The sequence below is a fragment of the Sparus aurata genome, chromosome 11 (genome assembly GCF_900880675.1).
Source record: "Sparus aurata chromosome 11, fSpaAur1.1, whole genome shotgun sequence".
Taxonomy (NCBI): domain Eukaryota; kingdom Metazoa; phylum Chordata; class Actinopteri; order Spariformes; family Sparidae; genus Sparus; species Sparus aurata.
In genome coordinates, this window is record NC_044197.1 from 31,173,253 (window position 1) to 31,194,298 (window position 21,046).

Here is a 21,046-nt window from a genome sequence, read left to right on the forward strand (position 1 = left end):
ATCTTTTAAAAGGATCCCTGTGATTTATTTTTCTTTAAAGTAATTTGGTAACAAATAAATCAGTCTTTGAAAGTTTGCTGTGCGACTGAATCCAAAATAATGTGGTCAAATCTGATCACGCAAATGTAGTCAGTTCTGAGCTTGAGTCAATACATTTGGTCCAATTGGGTGTTCAGTCTGATTCAAACTCAAGTTAAACCAGCTCGAGACCAAGTCATACACCAGGGTTTTCTCTGCCATTATACGGCTTAGGCGCGGCGCCCAAGCATTTTTGCCTCCCGCCTAAGCAGGGTTCTCCCCAGACGGTGGAACAGCGGCGCTACGCCGCTATACCGCTAGTTCAGCGCCGCTATACTCCGCACGTGACGGTGACGAGCGTCCGTCCATCCCCCGGTTGACAGCTAGGAGCTCCCAGCTGACGGCGATGCGCGTCCGTCCGTCCCCCGGTTGACAGAGTTGATGACCGTCTGTCCGTGTTTATATATGATATTGTGACAGCCTATTGGAAACTAAAAGTTCTTGAGAGAAATAACGGACACTCAAGTTACTTAAAGCTACGGATGTATTACAGAGAAACTGCGCAGCATCAGAAGCCTAAGTAACTCTGTGGCTACTCCCACAAGTGCCACAAGTATGCGCACCGGAGACTCCGCCCGCTGAGCTGGCTAACTTCCTGTTTAGCATTCAAACAATTTAAATTTGTATAAAATTATTTTTGGGATGTTCAAACTGTTGTTGAATCAAATAGATCCTGTTCTCGTATGAGCTATTTTGTGGGGGTTGTGAAGCTCCCAAAAAAATTATTTTCCATTTTACAGCCACTTCTTTCATAATGTAAGCCTATGGTAAATAGTCTTTTTGGGCCGATTGCACGATTTGGTCACCATGTTAAATCAGCTTCAAAGCCTGTCGCTCTTATCGGGGGCTTATTAAATACTGCACCAGCTAGTCTCTACCTGTGTTTGTCTGCTATTTGTTACTGAGCAGGAAGTGTATAGTGGGCTTTTACATCTTTTTCTCTAAAAAAAAAAAGCTGTCCACTGTGGCCCACGAGAGAAGTGACATTAGGCCAAAATACTGCAGTTGTAGCAGGCCAACAAAATGATAAAGCTTTGCATACCAGGGTGCAGATGCAGAATCAAGGGGTAATTCTTGTTATGTCACTCACTACAAGCACCCTTTTTCACATTATTTGATAGTGACTATAGACACTTCAAATAAAGCAGGTTTTCTCAGTTATACCCTGGTATGGATTAAGTTCGCAGTCAAAGCTGCAGTCAGATGAGTTGAAGGGAGAAACTGTGGTTACCTGAGTTTGTGAGAAGGAGGGACTGTGTACTTCTTGGCCTCTGAAGCTCTGAGAACCAGCCCCTCTCCATCCTGGACTATGGAGACCAGCGTAGTCCACCACATCACTGACCTGCTTCTGCTGCCTCCAACCTGATCAGGAGCAGAGAGATAACGAGAGCGGGGAGGGCAGGAGGCAGAAAAGAAGAGCCAGACAGTCAGACAGATTATGATCTGAAATAAGATCAGTCATGTCTTCCTCTATGAAATGAACACAAACAGTTGTGTCTGTTCTTGTCTAAAAAAAATAACACTGAGCAGTAGAGATGCTGAGCAGATGCCAGTGTGGCAGTGAAAGGTGATGATGATGGTTCATGTTTGGAGTGTTTGTCTCTGACAAAAACGTCTATCAGCAAGTTTATCAGCGCTGTGTAGCTCCTATCATCAGGCACAGACTGTGTGAGTAAGCAAGACTTCAGCAGGCCAGATGGTGGAAAAAACATTTCGGAAAAACATCTGTTGGAACATTCAGTCACTGGTTTCAGATATGGGTAGACTGAACAACTGAACTTTTCAGTTTGATATAAGTGGTTTTGAAAAAGATTCAACAACTCAACAAAGGGTTTAGAAAAAAATAGGAGTTCTATGAGTTCATCAAGCCCACTGCATCAGTATCAGACTATATTTCGGCTGATAGATAAGAATAGAACAGAATGGACACTGAGAAGTGTGTCTTTTAGTGGGAAAATGTTCCACTCAACACACAGCTTGTTTACAATTCATAAATGAGATAACTGAAGGAATCCTCATCAGAAATGTTTGGAAATGTGACTGTACACTGGATGATATATTGTTATCAGATTCTCAAATATAGACATCTGTACCAGCTTATTTGTTTTGTTCAAGTGCTCTGGCGGAATGAGCTGCACTATGTATTGAGCTGTAAAAGAAGACAGTGTCATGAACCTGAAGTTTAAATGTTTTAAATGTAAATGTTTTCAATCACATTTTGGAGAGGAGTCATCAAACTTTTTTAGCTGTTTTTATCAGATTTGACTTGTGCTTCTATACATGCAGTTTTTATGTCCCACTGACCATTAAAAATGTTCTCTCCCCATTTATTTCAAAAGAGGCCTGGACTTGTTGCCTCTTGCCTGAAAAACAAAAACTGCCTAGGTTGCTGATTGGCAAGAATTGCCCATGAGGACTTTGGTCATAGTAACAAGGGAGTACACAGAATATGTTATCAGCAACTTCAGTCCAAAACACGCTTTGGTCTTGAGAAACATCATTTCTTCTTTCAAATGTTTTTGTTCACAGCCGCCAAATTAACATGAGCTTGCGAGGCAGTAAATTCACATTGAGTCCGATGAGGAACTGCTGTCAGCTACACGCAGGCGTACTTTAGGTGTGACGGCCAGTGAGTGAAGAGACTGTACATTGTAAAACAGCAATGGTGGCTCCTCAGGAGGTTGGCGTAGCCGCTTTAGCATCAGCTTTAAAAAAACTGAAGAGTTCATTTCATGAAAGAAGTGCAAAGAACGACACTGAGGACTTTACTTGATGGGAAAGATTTGTTCACTCTTCTCTGACTTTGATTCCCCAACTAGCTCTGCTGGTGGCCGAGCTCTTACTGATTGATTCAATAATTGATTATTTCTTCATGTTGTTTATAATTTAATTTTACATTAAAATTCTGCCCCGAACTTACAAGATACCACATTTAAACGGATACATCAGTTGTCAGAATTTATACATTTCGATGTTGCTTATTATCTCATACTGCAGCCCTTGAAGACAGTGTAAACACCAAGAACACACCGTTACACAGACCCTGACGTGTGTGGCATGACTCATGATAGAGCCTGTCCGTACATGGACGACACTCAATTGTGCATATCAACTATAAACAGCGATGTGGAACATTGTGCGCTCAGCTTTTACTGTGAGCATCCATCATCTCAAAAGCACATGAGAGGGCGAACAAGTCCAACTGAAACTAATCCAGTTACTCTGCTGCACCGGAGGGCCTGCTGAGGGCGCCTCCATGCAGCTTCTTACAGCGCCAAGGATCACTTAAAACCCACCGCATTTGTGACGCGGGGCTATTCTCTGTTGAAGACTGCAACTCCGAGATTACAAGAGGGAGAAGGAGGGCACGATGCTGAACAAAGTGTTGTGTCAAACTTCAAAAGCATTCCTGATCACTGACAAACTCCTGCCTCCAAACGTTGGCTTGAAAAACACACGTTACAAAAAGACCCTTTTACACACACTCTGCTGCAGTAACTACACAGTGAAATATTACTGTTACAGCTTCAAATATGCCCTGGGGTGATGTCAGCCCCCTGACAAACTCCCTGACCTGAACATACTAACACGCACCCTCCATTTCCTGTGCTCAAATTCCACGATTAGAGGAAGAACCACAAGACCTCTCATTGACTTGGCTGCATATAAAAACATAGGGTCAGAGGTTAAATGTCAACACTAACGTAACCCTGCGTGGCACATGGCTCTGGGTCACCCATAACTACCGCAGAGCCCCTGAGAGATATGATTTAGGAGCTGTCACAGCCCATTATGGCGGGAGCTCCCACGTGAGCCACCGGGCTTCTCCGGGGTCAGCTTTGATGAAGCAGCTGCTCCATATGTAAAGAGCTGGGAAGTGATGACATCACTCGTACACCTATGACCCGCGGTCCTCAAACAAAGAATGAATCACGGATTTAGTTTACAGCAGAAATGTGCTTCTTCCTCCTGGCTGCCTCCCGATGGATACGGGAGGGAGTAAATCTGTCACAGGTGACGGCAGAGTGAGAAGAAACGGTGTAAAGAGAAGAAGGCAACACTAACACACACAGGTCAGGAAAACAGGCAGCATCAGTGTGACACGCTCAGGTTCAAGTTTTCAGTCCTAAATTCACCTCTTTCCACATACCACAATGTCACATTGATTTAAAGAATGTGTGTTGTGAGGAACATCATGGGGTTTACTCGCTGCAAACCTGGTTTGTCATAATTTTGTTGTTATTTGGGTTGAGAGAGGACAAGTTTTACCTCTACACCTCATTTCCTGTCAGAACTGAATTACAAGGGGCGACTAACGTTAGCGGCTGATGTTGGCAGCCTTAATGACATCAGATGTCTGACTATTTGTTTTTCACTTACATGGTTCCTGAATAACATAATCAGGCATGTTGGAGAAATTTAGATAGGGCTCAGTTATGTTAAGAGGTCATGTGTAATAATAATGTAATATCATTAAAGATGCAGCTGTAAAGCAGGAGGCTGTCGGGTTGTATGTTAGTGGCACAGCTGAACTTTGACTTCAGCTTTTCTGTTTATCGTAGCTTCATGATCCAGATGCTTGAATGCAGGTTGACAGACTACAGATCAGCAGGGCTGTGTCATGTCATCTGAAATCACCCCTTTTTTTTTTTATTCCATAAATCTGTTAAATTCTGACTTTTCCTCCCTAAATTTGTACACAAATATCTGTATTTTCTCCTCCTCACGTTTTCAAAACAGGCTAGTTTGATGCATTTCAGGGGAGTCATGGATTATTTTTATTCTGCGTCATTGCATGCCGCCTTCACAACATCACAAGACTGATTTCAACCTATTAGTGCACATCACACACGGCAGACGCAGCGAGACGAAACAAAGACGTAAAAGACAGAAGAAGACGGAAACAGGCAGAGAGGGAGACTGGAATGGGGAGAAAAGGCGTGTTAATGTCTAGTATCTGCAGACACCTTGCGGCCCTCAGCCTGGATTTTCTATTTTATCACTTTGTTGCTGCTCGGGACACTTTACCAACCCAAATGACATCCCATTCAGCTGCCTCAGACTGTAGTTCTATCATGACGTCAGTGGATTATGTTTGGATGGCTTTAATTCACCCTGAGTGTCACTGTAATGAGAGGTCAGATCGCTCCGTCTTCACAAATACTTTTCTTCAGTCTGTATATTTCCATTTAAACTCAAACAGACCGCAGAGTAAACACCTCATTGAGATGTAATACTGCTTACATCGCAGGAACATCACTGCCTGTTTAACTTAAAGCTTCTACCCTTTCAGCAAACACCGTGAACACTAAGAAACACACCTTCTGATGTATCCGTCTCACTCAGGTGGAGATTTCCACAATCAGGCAGCGCTTCAGTCCTTCAGTCCGAGTTATAAAAGCTTCTCTGTATGAACTGAACTGAGCTCTACAATGTAAAAAGTCCAGCCTGCGAGCTTCAGCTGCCGCCAGCTTGTTGGCACACCTGTATTTTCTTTAGTGTGGCGTTTCAACCAGTCATAGCTTCACAGTGGACTGTTTTATGTCTCTGAACAAGTGGGGTGTGTAAAAGGTACAGTGTACAGTTATAATTAACCAAGCTTAAGGGTCAGTTCAACCAAAATACATACATTTATATAGGTAGCAATTAGGGGTGGGAAAAATAATCGCTTCTTAGATGAATCGCGATTCGGATGTGGATGATTCTGAATCGATTCACAAATGTCAAAAATTGATTTTTTTACATGTTAATTCACAACGTAATGTTGACGGAACGCAAGATGCGGAACTCAGAAGTGCGGAAGTGCAGCGCCCGGACAGTTGACGGCGTGCACACAACAAAAAAAATGGGATGTGTCGTGAATGTCTGTACTCATAAACAACTCATGGGTGGAACATCTGAGGCATTTGTTCAAGCCGAGCGGCTCGAGAGCAGAGTGGAGACTGCTGTTGGCTGTTAGCTGATAGCTGTTGGCTGTTAGCTGTTGGCTGATAGCTGTTGGCTGTTAGCTGTTGGCTGATAGCTGTTGGCTGTTGGATGTTAGCTGTTGGATGATAGCTGATAGCTGTTGGCTGTTAGCTGTTGGCTGATAGCTGTTGGCTGATAGCTGTTGGCTGATAGCTGTTAGCTGATAGCTGTTAGCTGATAGCTGTTGGCTGTTAGCTGTTGGCTGTTAACTGTTGGCTGTTAGCTGTTGGCTGTGGCGTTGAGTGCGCAGCGTCCAGTTTAACTTGCGACACCTGTAACTAACTATCGGGTATTTCTGTCATTTAAAGCCATCGTTCCCAGCCGCATACATCGTTATTAAGCTGAATCCAAGTCGATGTGATAACTGTACACTGTCATACAGCCCGCGCAGTATGTTGAAATCCAGCCCGTGAGGTCAGTCAGCTGTGGCAAAGTGTGAGACGTCCAGATCAACCTGTGATACAAACACCTGTATCGACTGTAGACCAGCTGCAGCTGTATTAATGTACTACATGTATGCTGCTACAGGAACACTTTTCTTTTCCTTTTGGTTCTTTGCAAAGCTGGATGTTTGCTAGCAAATGTAGCCTTCCAGTTGACTTGTCACATTTCTTTCATTTGTTTTATTAATTAAATATACTGGAAGTAAATTAAGTATGGATCATTACAAATACTTTGCTTTGAAAGTACCAAGTAGTCACACAGTGAGAAAAAAGTAGGATGTGATTAGCAAACTCAGATATAATTTATAAAAAAAAAATTAAATCGTGCATGGAAATGTACATAAAAAATTTGCTGCATCGAGATGCATTGAGAATCAATTTAGAATCGAATCGTTGACCTCTGAATCGGAATCGAAACGAATCGTGAGGTGCCAAGAGATTCCCATCCCTAGTAGCAATGCAGAAAATACAGGGTATGGAGCTAAATGCTAACATCAGCATGCTAACCTGCTAACACTAACAAGTGCTGCCTTCAAATCGGGTGATATTAACCATGTTCACGAGAAGAGTCCATATGAACAAACCATCTTGTGATATTCACAACCTCTAAAGTTGAAATTTTCTGAAAGCTCTGAGATCAGGAGTTGTAACTTCTTTGCGCTCAGCCTCTCTGAATGAAGGTTGTGACAGTAAAACCTTTCATGCTAGAATAATGATCAAAAAATGCATTTTGAAGCAGAAACCTCTCACAAGTGTAATAATGCATTTTCCAGTGATGAAGGCCAAACAAAAAAATTGAATCTCACAGTTTTAGAGCCATACTTCTTGTGTTGTGGCATAACAACACATTTTGAGTCACAGAAGAAAATGTTTCAGTGGATAGCCTGAATACAAATTCAACATGTTTTGCAAAGAATGACAGGAAATTGGAATCTTTTGTCTTTGAGTCTTCAGTTAGCATGCTAACACTTCTACAGCTGAAGCTGATTTTCAGGTATTTCTCATCAATAAAATTTGGCATCAGTTTGAATTCCAAATTCCTCAAGGCCCCATGTTTCAACCTCATTGTGGTGCTAGAAGAAACATCACCAAATGAGGATTTATCCTTTGTGGAACATGAATTTGTCAACTTATTGATTATTAGGTTGTTACTAAAAATAATAATATTTTAATCCAGAGACAGTTTTGTAAAATTATAACAAGACAACACATTCATATAACCTTACTTTTATAACAATAATGGTGGTGTGGCCAGAGGTAAAAGTGAGTTTGACACACCTTTCCACATTTTTTTCTTTGTGTATTTTCAGTGGTCTTACCCGACTGATGGGTGTCTCCTTTGTGGCTGAGGCCATTGGTGTGGAGGGAGGCCGAGCGGGACAGTGGAGCACAGCGGGTGGGAACAGGAATAAAGGTGGGGTCCAAATCCAAAATCAGCTGGTTCAGCTGCTCTATGGACTCATCAATGTCTGTGGTTAACGATGCCAAATCATCATCTTCGCAAGACGACATGTGTGTGTTATTGAGGGACTGTACGTTGTGCATAACGTGTGTGTTTTGTGTGCCGTCCTTGTCCACCGTTCCTCTCTGCACTGCCTCCCTGCTGCTCGTTCCTCGACTTGGTGCGTCAGGAGCTACCAGGGGTGGCGGCCTCTCTTTTCTGACCCTGCTCAGCCTCTGCCCCCCGTCAGCTGCAGGGTCTTTCTCAGTGATGACATCAACCTGCTGCTGCTGAACCCAGGACTGTGTGGAGTACTCAGTTTGAGTCCCAGGCAGGCTGTCGGAGGAAAGCGAGCAGATGCTGCTGGAGCTCGGCAGGTCGACAGCAGAAGCTGCTTCACCGTCTATTTCATCCTCATCATCTAATATATCAGTCTCCCTCTCGCCAGATAAAGCCTCTCCATTGACAGTTAGGCCAAATTCAGACTCATTTCCAGAGACCCCCCGCTCCCCATTGGCAGCAAGTTCAGCCATGACCTCCAAAAGAGGCTGAGCAATCTCGAAGTCCAGCCCAGTGACCAGCTTCCGTATCTGGGCGCTCTTTTCCCACGCAGGTCCACTCTTGTGCCCTGCTCCGGTCCGTCCCTGTGAGGCCACAGACAGGCCTGAATCACTGCTGGCAGACGGAGTCCGCTCACTGCAGTTTGGGCTGTTGGTGGTCAAAGAGAACAAAAGTCCTTCCTCACTACTCTTCTTCCTCACTCTAGCATACAAACAGGCATTACCAGGTCCCAGAACCTGAGGTGGAGCTGTGGATACAAAATCAGTATGGTCAGAATAATACATGAAAACAGATGCAAATGTGACCTACTGAACCAAGGCTATAGGTTTGGTGTAAGAAGTGAGGGGGGCATGATGACATCAGAGGTTCTTCAACAAAAAATAAAAAAATAATTCTATGTGAATGCTATAATGGGTCTAGCTCAATAGCTCCATGACCATCTCAGCCATTGATTTGACCTCACTGATGTGCATGGAAAGTTGTATTCTGCCTTGTCAGACTGTTTGGGTGGTTTTATCAGAAGTTTTCTGCCCAAAACACTCTTAAAAGCAAGCCCTGTTGGTTGAAAGGATTGTGTTCATGATGTCCACGTGGGTAATCGTAGGAGGGAACATTTCAATCAGTTCTTCCAATCAGAGGTTTACAGCAGTGTGTGTGTGTGTGTGTGTGTGTGTGTGTGTGTGTGTGTGTGTGTGTGTGTGTGTGTGAAGCCATAGAAGCAAAGCCCAGGGCAGCACTTTGACAAATCACAAAGATTATTGATGTAACTCCAGGGTAACAATTGAATGTAAAGTAGAGGAGCCTAACAATAATGAATTTCCCAATGGGGATTAATGGAGTATAAAATAATATATAATATAAATTAAAAAAAAAACTCATTTGTAATCATTGTTATTGCAGCTTTGATAAAGATTCATAGAGATTTAAGTGATTAAAACAAAAGTCAAATTGAGATTTAAACTACAAACAAAAATTACACTGATGTAAAAATTGTAAATGTTGTTGTTACATGACTCCATACCTGCATCACTACTGTATATGATTCACTATGACACACATACACACTGAAACACACCACCTGTTGGAATGCAGCCATCACTCCAGACACACTCCATGTAGACAATATAAAGCGTCTTTGTGTGGGCAGGCAGACGCATACATGTGTAGCTCTGTATACGTGTGTGTCACGCAGTGGATGTGTCTGTCACAGACATTTACCTGAGGTCAGATAGAGCCGATTATACTCAAACACACACAAACACACACACACACACACACATACACACACACACAAGCATTTTTTCATACTTTAACTTGTTTGTATCTAAAAGAGTGCACACTTCTAATTGATTAATCAATGAGTCAGTCGGCAGAAGATGAATCAATAATGGATTCATTGTTTGATTCGTATTTTTTTAAGCAAAAAACCAAACGTTCTCCTGTTTGAGTGTCACCATTCTGAGAATGTGCTTCTATGGATTGTAAACTGAGTCTTTTTGGGTTTAGAATTTAGGAACTTGTGATTTTTGAAACATTTTTGGGACCAAACAAGTGCTCGAAGACTGAAAATGATCATTAGTTTCACCTTAAAACATAAAAGACAGGCACATACAGTTTATCACCTCAAAGTTCTTGCCTGATAAAGGTTGCTCCATTCAGATGAGATAAGCCTGCCTCATACAGTGACTGCAACAATACATACAGTGCATACCAGAGCTGTATGAGCACAGCCTCTTAAGAGTCCAGAGAGGCAATAAAACTCAAATACCAGACATGCATGGTAAAACCTCACAGCTGGTCTCTGAGTTCTCACACACACAGATGCACAAAACTGATAAACACTCTGTATAACTTTCACAACAGTGTAAGAGCTTCATAATGAACAGAACTTTATCACTTCAGTAAAAAAGGCACACAAAAGAGAAGCTTACTTCGATGGCACTCAGGAGGAAACTTTCACTGTTCCCACTGCAGACTAGAAACAGGATGGAAATGCTCGCTGAAGCGTCCCTTTGGAGTCCCAGAAAGGAAAAGAGAAGCAGATGACAAGCTGAAAGGAAAGAGGGGCGAGGACGAGGACAGAATGAAAAGGATGAGGAGGCAGGGGGAAAGCAAAAAGGATCCAGACCGGCTGAGTTAAAGTCTCTCCTCTGCTGTCGTCCTCTCTCTCAGGCTGCCACAGGAAGACAAGCAAAGAACATTCTTTCTCTTAAGGTGCTAACAGCCCCCGGTGTCCCCCCTCCACCCTCTCGCTCTCTCATGTCACTCCTGCACTCCTTCCTTGCCTGCTCCGTCCCTGCACTATGAATCCCCGCCTTCTCCGTCAAAATTAGCCTCATTTCTCCTCCCCCTCCATCCTCCCCCTGCATCCTGTCCCAGCTGACACAGGTAGCTGTCGAGAGAGCGCGCGCTCGTGCATTTTTATGTCCGAGGGGAAAACAGTAGAAGGAAACTCAAAGGTGGATCATTCACTCGACTGCATGCACACACACACAAACACAGGTGGAAAAGTTTGTGCAGGGCAGAAAAGAAAACAAAGTAGAAGGACCCTGAGCTGGCCAAATATGGAGAGGGGAATGTAAACATGGGGGCGGGCGCTAGAGTGTGTGCAGAAGGGGGATGGGGACATGTTGGACAAATTGCAACCTGCAACTTGAACCTGAGAGCAACACGCACCACTCGAAAAACTGAGACCGAAGACAAGATAAAGGTGAGGAGAAGAAAAAAAGACGGATGGGAGATGGAGTCGGAGGGGAGGGGATAAGTAGAACCACCTGTGGTTGAAAACAACATTCTTGTGACTGGCTGCGTTGCTAAATGGCTGGCACCCTCATTATGCTCATGTGCATGCGTGTGTGCTGGTGGTTAAAGGTAATGGCCATGTGTGATTGCATTTGTGTGTGTGTGTGTGTGTGTGTACATGTTTGTTTACATGCCACTTTTCTGCATTTCTGCCCCAATGATTGGTCTATCTAAATTACATGGCTGGTAGAGGCAGATTTAGCAACGGCATAAAACAGCTGGAACTGAAACCTCAACCGCCGGTTTAAAGTGATTGTTTCAGCTGTCTGGATGTGTGTTTTCATGTTGGTGTTTTCTCTGCATGAACGGTTATTCTAACTAAATGGAAACTCTTTGAAAAAACAGTCGCCCTCCAAATACACAGGTCTGGCCTGGCTAGTGTCTGAATGATTGTCGTTACACCCAGTCCCAGGAACGTGAAAGAGGCCTTTTGTGACCACAACAGTTGTAAGCTGTCACACTGATGACCAGACAATTACCCACAGCACTGACCACAGTGAAGTCTTGTGTCCAAACAGAACTTCTCAGTGACTGGATCTTAGCCCGCAGAGGGATAGAACTTCTGAAGAGCAGCCAGAGATACTCTTTTTGTTGGCCACTTGGGGCAAGAAAAAATCTACAACAAGCTAAAAAAAAAATGCTAACAATTCATTGTTGCAGCTAACATTTTAGCAAGCATCTGTCTACTTCCACATCCAGAGCAACATGATCATTTATTTGGAGCCATGTTTGTGTCAAAAAGATGAATGTAAAATCAATATTCTCTGTCCTTTTAGTTCATTTTTGGTCTCCACCACCTAAAAATGTCTTTCTCTTTAGCTGCTGTATGTTCCACTTTTTTTTCACCAGCTAGTCTCTGACTGTGAGTTTTTGCTGTTCTGTTGCTGTTGTTTGCTCATATTAGCTACCTGGAAACACTAACTATGTTTACATGCACATTTTCCAGGGTTCCAAAAAAAAAAATATTGTGATACGTTTACTTGGCTAATAAAAGAAAATGTACAAAGACATTGCATTAATATTCCCATACACATGCAGCCATGCTTAGTCTGATTAACATGTCATCACAACAATTGTTTATCATGTCAAAATGTGGAAAAGGTGGAACGGCTAGATTCCATCCAGCCAGTTTAATACGTTTTCTGAGGGTGGCAGACTCTTGAGTATGTCATCAAGGTAAAATATTTTCTTGGAGACTACTATTGTAGTGAGATGTAACACATGCGGTTTGTCACGACATTTAACAGGTTTGTGTTACAGATTAAAATGAAGGCGAAGTTGGAAGTTGGATGTTAGACGTGGTCCAAGCAAGGGGGCCAGACGTAAGGGGTGGCCCCCCACTCGATTAATGTGTGTGGCACACGTTTGATCCGATCCGATAATGTAGCATTGAGTACAAAGTGGTCATGACCGTGTTGATGGCCATTGCGGCTGGTGTGATTTCATCGCAAGATGGTCTCTAGTTACCACGTGATGTTTCTGTTGCACCTATTTTATGTACTATGTTGCTTTGCTAGTGTCTTTGATAAACCAAATCTGCTGAAGCTGGCCAGACTAACTCCTAGTGTTTGTCAATCTCAGGCTGTCATTTTCAATAGTCTGTAGCCCAACAGGAAAATTAGGTCTCCAACCAAATGTTAAAAAGTTGTTTTAATCTCAGTTTGTCAAAAAATAACTTGATGCTCATTGTGATGGACTATACATCCACAGTATAGCAGTTAACTGATTGCCATCGTGTGTGAAAATGAATGGTAGCCATATTGGTATTCTAGTTGTCCTAAGAATGCCATGGACACAGACAACTAAAGGTCACTGTTTCACTGTTTTCCTGTTAAAACCTGACTAATAAAAGTCAGAGACACTGCACAAATTCCCAGCAACAGGAAAAGAAAGTGAAAGAAGTTCTTTAGAAAGGGGGAATTCCTGATAAAAAAAAAACCCAAAACATTTAACTGCACTATACCTGTTTCAAGAGAAGAAATGTCTTGATACGAGTCTCGTCTCACCAGAGGGTCCAAGGTGTCATAGTCCACTGTCACAGCGCCTCCGTTGTGCCACAGCTCTCTGCCTGCACATGGAAATGACAAACAGAGCAGCAGACAAAGAGGCAGCGCTGGTCAGGAGTCAGTGAAACAACAAGACACACACACACACACACACACACACACACACACACACACACACACACACACACACACACACGCACACACAGACACACACAATAACACCAGCTCACTCTGGTCTCACAAAAATGAGGGCTTTAATTTTGTTTTTTGTTTTTTTGTTCGTATGTGTGTGGCTGTGTGTCCCCTGGTTTTCGCCTCTGTGTGTTTTCCCCTATGTACGGTCTCTGCATCTGAATTCCTGTCAGATGTGTGTGGGTGATAACCCCTCATATTACTTCCTGTTGAGAGGCGAGGAGTGTGATTGTTGGAGTTGAGGGCCCGCTGGGCTGCTGCACCCTCCTCCTGGTGTACAACACTGCCCCCACCTGGAAGACTGTTTGGTGAACTTGGTGAAAATGTTTTCATTCATGAGTAGTGAGTGTGTGTCTGAGGGTGCGATGCTCCAAACTGAGTCATTTCTGTCTCTTCTGCTTGAGCAAGGAGACACAACGAAGCTCAGTTCATCAACAGAACTTGTAGCCCAAATAATATGTCAGTGTGTGTAAGTGTTGGCTCTGAATAAGTGAGTGTGTATCCGAGTGTGGGTGTGCATCAGTTAGAGGAGCGATTCCCTAAGTGAGATCACAAGATAAATTTGAGGTTCATGGGATGAGAGCAAAAGACGTTTTTTTCGTCTAATCTTTACTTTTTCTTGTAAATTACAAGACATTTTGCTACTTTAGGATTCTTTAAAAAAGACGAAGAAGAAGAAGAGGAAGAGGAAGAATTTTAAATTTAATTTTAATTTAAAAAAAAATATTTTAGCTGCTAACCCACTGGAAGTGCACTGTGCTTTGTGCTTGATACAATAAAAAAAATATATTTTCAAAACATGTCATTTCTATGAAACATGTCCTTGTTACTCTGTAAAATCTGCAGACTTCACTGTGAATCTTTTCTAGGAACTAATTTCCAGCAGAAATTTGATACGTGTCGAAATGTTCTTATAACATCTTTCAGAAGTTTCTGATAGTATACATTTTGGTTTGTAGATAAAATCTATAATCCTGATCAATATGGGTGCAGTCAACGTGTTTCTTTTGCCCCACAGCGACAGTATGACAAGGTTGGTCTTTTTAAATATATAGAAAGACATCCATTCCATCAATGTACAATCTCAAATACTCATTTAGCAGTGATGCTTCATACACTGATAAGACCCAGATAGGAGGCGAATATGAGTGTCTTCATCATCATTTCCAGACATCTCTGTTGCTGCCCACCATCAATAAACATCGACAATGAAGTTTCTAAATATTTTCACCCTGGGTGGAGTTTTCCAAAAGGTCTGTTTTCAGTTACCTGAAATGCTGTTTGTGTGTGCGAAAGGCTAAGATTTACAGCAAAAACTGTTTCTGTGGACAGGGCCTGAGGAAGTGTTTTAGACACGCTGATATTGCCATGTAAGTATGCAGCAATAATCATTTTCCCCAGAGGATGAATCAAAATTGAAAAACTTTCATTAATTGCTATCAAATACTTTGATTTATGACTAAATGACAGAAAACAAACATATGCTAGTACGCTAAATTAACAGGGTATAGAACAGGGCTGGCCAAAGTGGGGTCTGCAGGCCAGATTCAGTAAAAAATATATAATATACTTAATCAGTGTATGCCCTTTATTCTTTTGTGAGATAAAAATGCTCTTTTAGGGGTGCCGTTTAGCCCAGTTGGTAGTGGGCGTGTCCCATGTGCTGAGGCTCTGCAGCGGACCAGGTTTGACTTCCAGCCTGGGTCCCTTTGCTGCGTGTCACTCACACTCTTTTTCCTGTCACCCTCTTTAGCTGTACTGTCAATAAAGGCCAAAAAAATATTTTTTTTAAAAATGCCTTTTTAAGGACCCGTATACCCCTGGTACATATCGCCTTTGTTAGCATGCTGAGGTTAGCATTTAGCTCAAGGAACAGGACCACAGACTCTTCATCGTTTTTCCTTTGGATAATAAAATGAATATGAAACACTGAATATACGCCGTGGCTTCTGGATCAAAGCCTGGCACAACGTTTGAAACATCTGAAACACATCTTCACCTGCAGATTTATTCTCTGTTGTGTTTCATTTCGCTGTAGTGATGTGTGCTGGTGCCATATGTTTATGTAACTGAGAGATTCATTTTTAAAAGTCAAAGAAAATCAATCTTTCTTTCTGAGATGATGTTTACCTTGAATCTTTTCAGGGCTGTCAGAGAGCAGCAGCTCCACTTTTCCATCTTCTGGGAAACGTGGATCTGGAAATTAACAAACAGTTTCAGACAGCTGGACAGTTCATCTTGGCACACTGAACATATTTCCATGTGTGCTTCACACCTGCAAGCTGATAAGGGGTCCAAGGTCATATTTACAGAGGACGGGCGGGGGGGGGATTTATCAGTTACACATTAAGATGGACACTGCAGCAGAATGGAGGTTGACGGTAGCTGACACAATAGTTGGCAGTGAAAGCAGCCTGCTATAAATACCTTGACTGGCACAGTCGAGGTCTGCCTTGAAGAAGGTGAGGGTATGTCCCTGCACAAGGCCCGTATGGAACTGGAGACGGAAGACGACCTGGCGGCTGGATGAACGGCTGTTTTTGTCATAGCAAACCACCTAAATTCAGGAAGAAGATGACACGTGTTCACACATGTGCTGAAAAGTCAGTACAATGAGATTAATAACTCTGATGACTATTCAGTAAGGCAAAATAAAAGAGAGTATTTAGTTCAGTGGGAAAAATGACCAGATCCTGTTCTTGTGGTTTTCAGGATTATTTATGTTGTTGTAAGTCTCCAGAATATGAGCCATTACAATGGGGGACAGGTCAGACATTGGTAAAGATACTTTTTCCAATCATTTCATGGAAAGAATTATGCAATATGGTACAATTTATTAGAAAAAAAAAGACAGGAATTATTTCAAATGAATCCTTTGTTTTTTCCAACTCTCGATAAATACAATGAATTCCAATTAACTTTGCTTTTAATTTGTGTTTTTCCCATTTTTCCGACAATTTGTATCAACTTTATTCCCGGAAACCTCTTGACTGGAACTGGAACTGGAACAGAACTTCAAGAGCTAAACTGTATTTTGTAAATGTATTTAGTAAGTAAAATAATATATATGATACATTGAAATATGAATACATATAAATAAAAATGTATCAAATAATAGTATACCATATGCTGCTGCTAATCAAAACTGATCAAAAAAATGTGTAATGATGTAGACTGAGCCTCACCATGATGTCTCCCTTAAGCAGCTGAGCTGGCTGGAGCACAAAGTAGAGCCGGTCTGTCTGCGCTGCGTTAACATGGCTGAGATGGACATGAACCGTTAATGTATTTTATTCTGAAGAATCCTGACATATTTACAGATTAATATGTTATTCAATGTTTTCAAAGTTTCTTACTAGACTGCTGATGTGCAGACAGCCTGTAGACTCTGGTAGACTCTCAGGAAGAGACAACATCCTAGAAAGAGTTGCATTATAAAATGAATTCATTTGATAAAGAAATGGTCCGAATTGTTCAAGAGGCATGTTGCTGTAGAGGAGTTGTTGATTTAAGCCTTAGACTTAAAGGCGTCAACCTTTTACATCTCAAGTATTGATCCAGTTAACAACCACACCAGTATCCAGAGATTAGTAGTATTTGCATATCTACTTGTAGCATGCTTATGAAGAAGATTGGCCACATGATTTGGTTTTTCACTTATGACCACATTTCAAGATATTTAAAAAGTACTTAGGAATTCATATAAGGGTTATTTTGATTTTAGAACATGTATTAAATCACAAACATCTACTATCTTAATCAGATGAAAAGAAAATATACAGTAGATGTCATCTGGAGGGCTTGTATAACAACCAGCTGCTGATATTTAAATGATACTACTACCTCTAGATCACACATGTGCTCCTCACCTTCATCTGGTCTCATTTTGGGGAGACCGTGAAGAACAACACAGAGGAGGAAGGATGGAGACGGACTCATCCTCAGTCCTCCCTTTAACATGCTGCCCAGCATCCACACATACCTGAAGAGCACGGATACAATTATTCAGACAAGTACTTGGGATAACATTATGACTGGATAAAGATGATTTTTGTTGCTCCATTATGTTGTCTTTTTACAGGAGGATAAATTGGGTTATTGTTGACCTGAACCATAGCTGATCTTTGGCCCTCAGTGATCCTGCCCCATCTAGGCTGCTCTTACCGTTTCTCTGACGGCGTCATCAGAGTGGACAGTTTGTCGTTGTAGAACCTCCTCAGGGCGAAGTGGTCGAGAGAAAGGTCTGCACTGAGAGAGAGGCAGATAATAACATGATGATGCATGAACATGACTCAGTTCACCTTGATTAGGGGTAGTATCTTTTCATGCAGAGAGTTTAAATTTGATGTGATACGGTTTTCACATGTTGTCTTTCTACCTTCTAAACATCTACCTTCTAACATAGAAATTCACTGAGCTTGGATTCACTGATAAAGATCATGTTATATGACAGAATATTCTAGAACAGCTACTAAACAGTCCTTACGGTGTCTTTGTTTTATCAACTAATGCTTTAAAAGTCAAGGATAAACTTTGAAACAACATGGATGAGAAGTACTCAAAACCTAGAAAATGATGCAGTCATAGAGTTTATAATTTAGTCCCAGTGCAGCTGCCGCCTTCTGGGAGAAAGAAAAAAGTAAGGAGCTACAACAAAATGTAGCTGAAAAGCTAAGAAATCATTCCTAAATTATGTAAATTGCAGTCGGACATGACTATGTCGGTTGATGGAAAAGATACTCAAACAAAATATTTAACATTGGTGAAGGGAAGTAAGAAAGATCCCTGTGTTTAGGTTGGCTTTAGCCACATCAATTGACCTGGTGCTTTTGAGTTCTTTTCCTAAAATAAAAGTTTAAAAAATAGTTAAAGTATAGTGTTACAAGCATTTTCACAGTTGTCTACATTGTACATGTTTGTAATCAGGGTAAAAAGGGCAAGCTGTAACCATGGTAACATCTGTGTGTCAGACATAACTTTACCTCGGTTATCTCAATTTGTCTTGTTTTGAAATCTCAGAGATAGAATAATAACTTGGGTGAACTGACCCTTTAAAAACCAGTTATGTAAGCTGTGCACTCATTCACGAAGCTTTGCATACCTGCACTCCCTCACTCACACCAGCACACAGATAATTCTCAGAGGGACAATGGTCACAATCAGGTATTTCTCAACAGTGAGTCAGCCATGATCAGTGTGCACACACACACGTGCACACCCACAGTGTGGAAATCAACCTCATCTTCCTCTTTCTGCACTTTTAGCAACTTGTCTCAGATTTGCCTTTGCCTTCATTCCATTATTAGACAACGTGTAAATGAGGATGTGCTTTTTAATAGCTCCCGAAACAGAAAAAATGTTGCAACAAAAACTGTAAACTTTAATGTTTCAATTCAAAAATATCTTTTGGCTTAATTTAAAAGTATTTTGTGTCTTCCTGGTCCAGACTCTGATATTCAGGCAAATTAAGAGTAGATAATTTCACTGCTGTCCAACAGCAACAGGATCCCTGCCCGAAAATCAAACAGTGTAGTTCAAAGTCTCTCCAATCAGCCGTCCTGCCCTTTGCCTGCTGCTGTCGAGCAGCAGATCAGCCTCTGTTCACCCTGTCTATTGTATTGCCAGCACTCTTTGATCTGCAAACATGGCCAGTAAATGTCATGATTTCACACTTCCTTGTTCTATAACATGGAACTCTGATCACATGTAAATGAAGACAAAGGACTTCCAAATCATGAAAGAAATGATGTTTAGAGCCATTAGTTTCAACTAGATGCAGGGAGGTTTGTTGCTAGATGTAACAAAACCTAAAATTGATCCATGTCCAAGTGGAAAGTTTCCACGGATACGTTTACATGTATGTTTTATATTTTCTGCAGATTGTACCATATATCCTGCAAATGTCAGAACGCTAGCATGCTTAACTAAGATCTTCATCATGGTGAACATTATCTGCTATACAATAGCGTGTTAGCATTGTCATTGTGATCAAGCTAGCATGTTGTGCTGTGGACTCTTGATTGTCTAAGGATTGTTGTTTTGGATTGTCCCCTAAAATTCCTTTGATATGCAAAGAATAATTAAGCTGAAGGTCCACTGCTCCGATACAGTTTGAACAAACTCAAACTCACATGGCTTCAGTGTTACCTGGCTGACATGTTGCTGAAGTGGATGTAGGAGGCCACCAGAACTCCGAGTCCACCTTTACCTCCCTGTGGAAACCAACAGCAGAGTCAGGATCAATAAACGTACAAGTTCCAACAGTACGTAGATCCATTTAAAGAACATGTTTACCCTGCAGTGTAACACCAGGACGTGGTTGGGGTGTGTTTGCAGCCAGTTCTCCATTGTCGTGCACACGCTGAAGATCTGATTCAGGTCAGGAGCCAAGAGGTCCACCCAGCCTGTGTCCAACAGCTGACAGAGGGACCGCACACACTGTGACATACATCATACTGAAGTATTTTACCTCTGAGAATGCTGCTCTGAAGTGTTACCTTGTGGTTCATTCTGGTGAGACTGTCATTCTTCTGTGAGAGGTTGATGAGCTGAAAAAGAAAGAATTGTTTTCATGAAATGATATTAAAGTATCAGTAAAAGTATGTATGTGTTTGGTATTTAAACTCCTCTGGAATATATTCCATCAAGGCAAAAAACCATAGTGTGTTGTACTTCTGTATAATATTAAAGATTTGTTGTGCCAGTGCTCATTTTGTAGATCACTTTATAGTTCTATATCTTACTGTTTTGTGTGGAAATACTCTGTACATAAAACAATACAAATCTGATATTCAAACTTCCAAACAGTGATAGGTTTGGTAATGTAAGATAGACAAAAACATTCCTATTTCCTATTAAATTTAAGGCTGTAAAAGTTTAAATCTGGGGAGGTTTTAAATAAGTACAAATCGTCACTTTCAAAATAAATGTCTCCTCAAGGAAGGATTTTTACGGAGTTTTTCCTCATCTGATTCAAGGATCTAATGACAGAGCATCTGATGCTGAGCAAATTGTAAAGTGAGACAAATATGTGATTTTGGGCGTGTGTAATTAAACTCGTCTCGACATTAACATAACCAAAATGATGTTTAAAATGACAGATGGCCACTGTGACTTCAGCGGAATGTGTAGTTTAAGAAGTGAAGGCTAAGGATTAAAGTAAGAAAACAGCTATTGGAGTGAAATGTACTTATCTGTATTCTTTATATATTCCTTTATTTCATGTTCTGTTGCATATCCTGTTTTTGTGTCTTGAAAAATTCTATTTTTCTCCATTGTATCGTATAATTTTATTATTGACCACACATTACTCTTTACATTTACTCATGTCTCTCTTGAAAAAAAGTTGTCATTCACAATGAGACGAATTTAGAACATGTAACAATTTTCTAGTTTCATCGTGTTTATCAAATTATACAAACTAGTGCAGTGCCCGTAAGAAAAGTGTATTCCAATAAAAAAGTGGGAGGTTAAGGAGCTTTTTCATGGATGGCCAAATGAGGCTGTGTTTGAAGGTGGGATGTCAGGGATATTTAGGTTTGTTGTGAAATCCGATA

At 41.4% G+C, this 21,046-nt stretch overlaps 1 protein-coding gene across 2 annotated transcripts in view; it reads right to left on the reverse strand.

Annotated features, from left to right (window-relative positions):
- tns3.2 (tensin 3, tandem duplicate 2) overlaps positions 1 to 21,046 on the reverse strand; it is a 56,335-nt gene that overhangs the window by 26,170 nt on the left and 9,119 nt on the right. Inside the window, exons 3-14 of one of the 2 annotated variants that reach the window (XM_030433516.1) lie at positions 19,988 to 20,038; positions 19,785 to 19,907; positions 19,638 to 19,702; positions 17,655 to 17,738; positions 17,360 to 17,472; positions 16,847 to 16,907; positions 16,676 to 16,751; positions 15,918 to 16,047; positions 15,621 to 15,686; positions 13,256 to 13,360; positions 7,808 to 8,737; positions 1,310 to 1,440 (exon numbers count right to left, since the gene is read on the reverse strand). In XM_030433516.1, coding sequence (XP_030289376.1) covers positions 1,310 to 1,440; positions 7,808 to 8,737; positions 13,256 to 13,360; positions 15,621 to 15,686; positions 15,918 to 16,047; positions 16,676 to 16,751; positions 16,847 to 16,907; positions 17,360 to 17,472; positions 17,655 to 17,738; positions 19,638 to 19,702; positions 19,785 to 19,907; positions 19,988 to 20,038 — 1,935 coding nt within the window. The remainder of the gene's footprint in view (positions 1 to 1,309; positions 1,441 to 7,807; positions 8,738 to 13,255; positions 13,361 to 15,620; positions 15,687 to 15,917; positions 16,048 to 16,675; positions 16,752 to 16,846; positions 16,908 to 17,359; positions 17,473 to 17,654; positions 17,739 to 19,637; positions 19,703 to 19,784; positions 19,908 to 19,987; positions 20,039 to 21,046) is intronic. The other variant, XM_030433517.1, reaches the window with a different exon arrangement.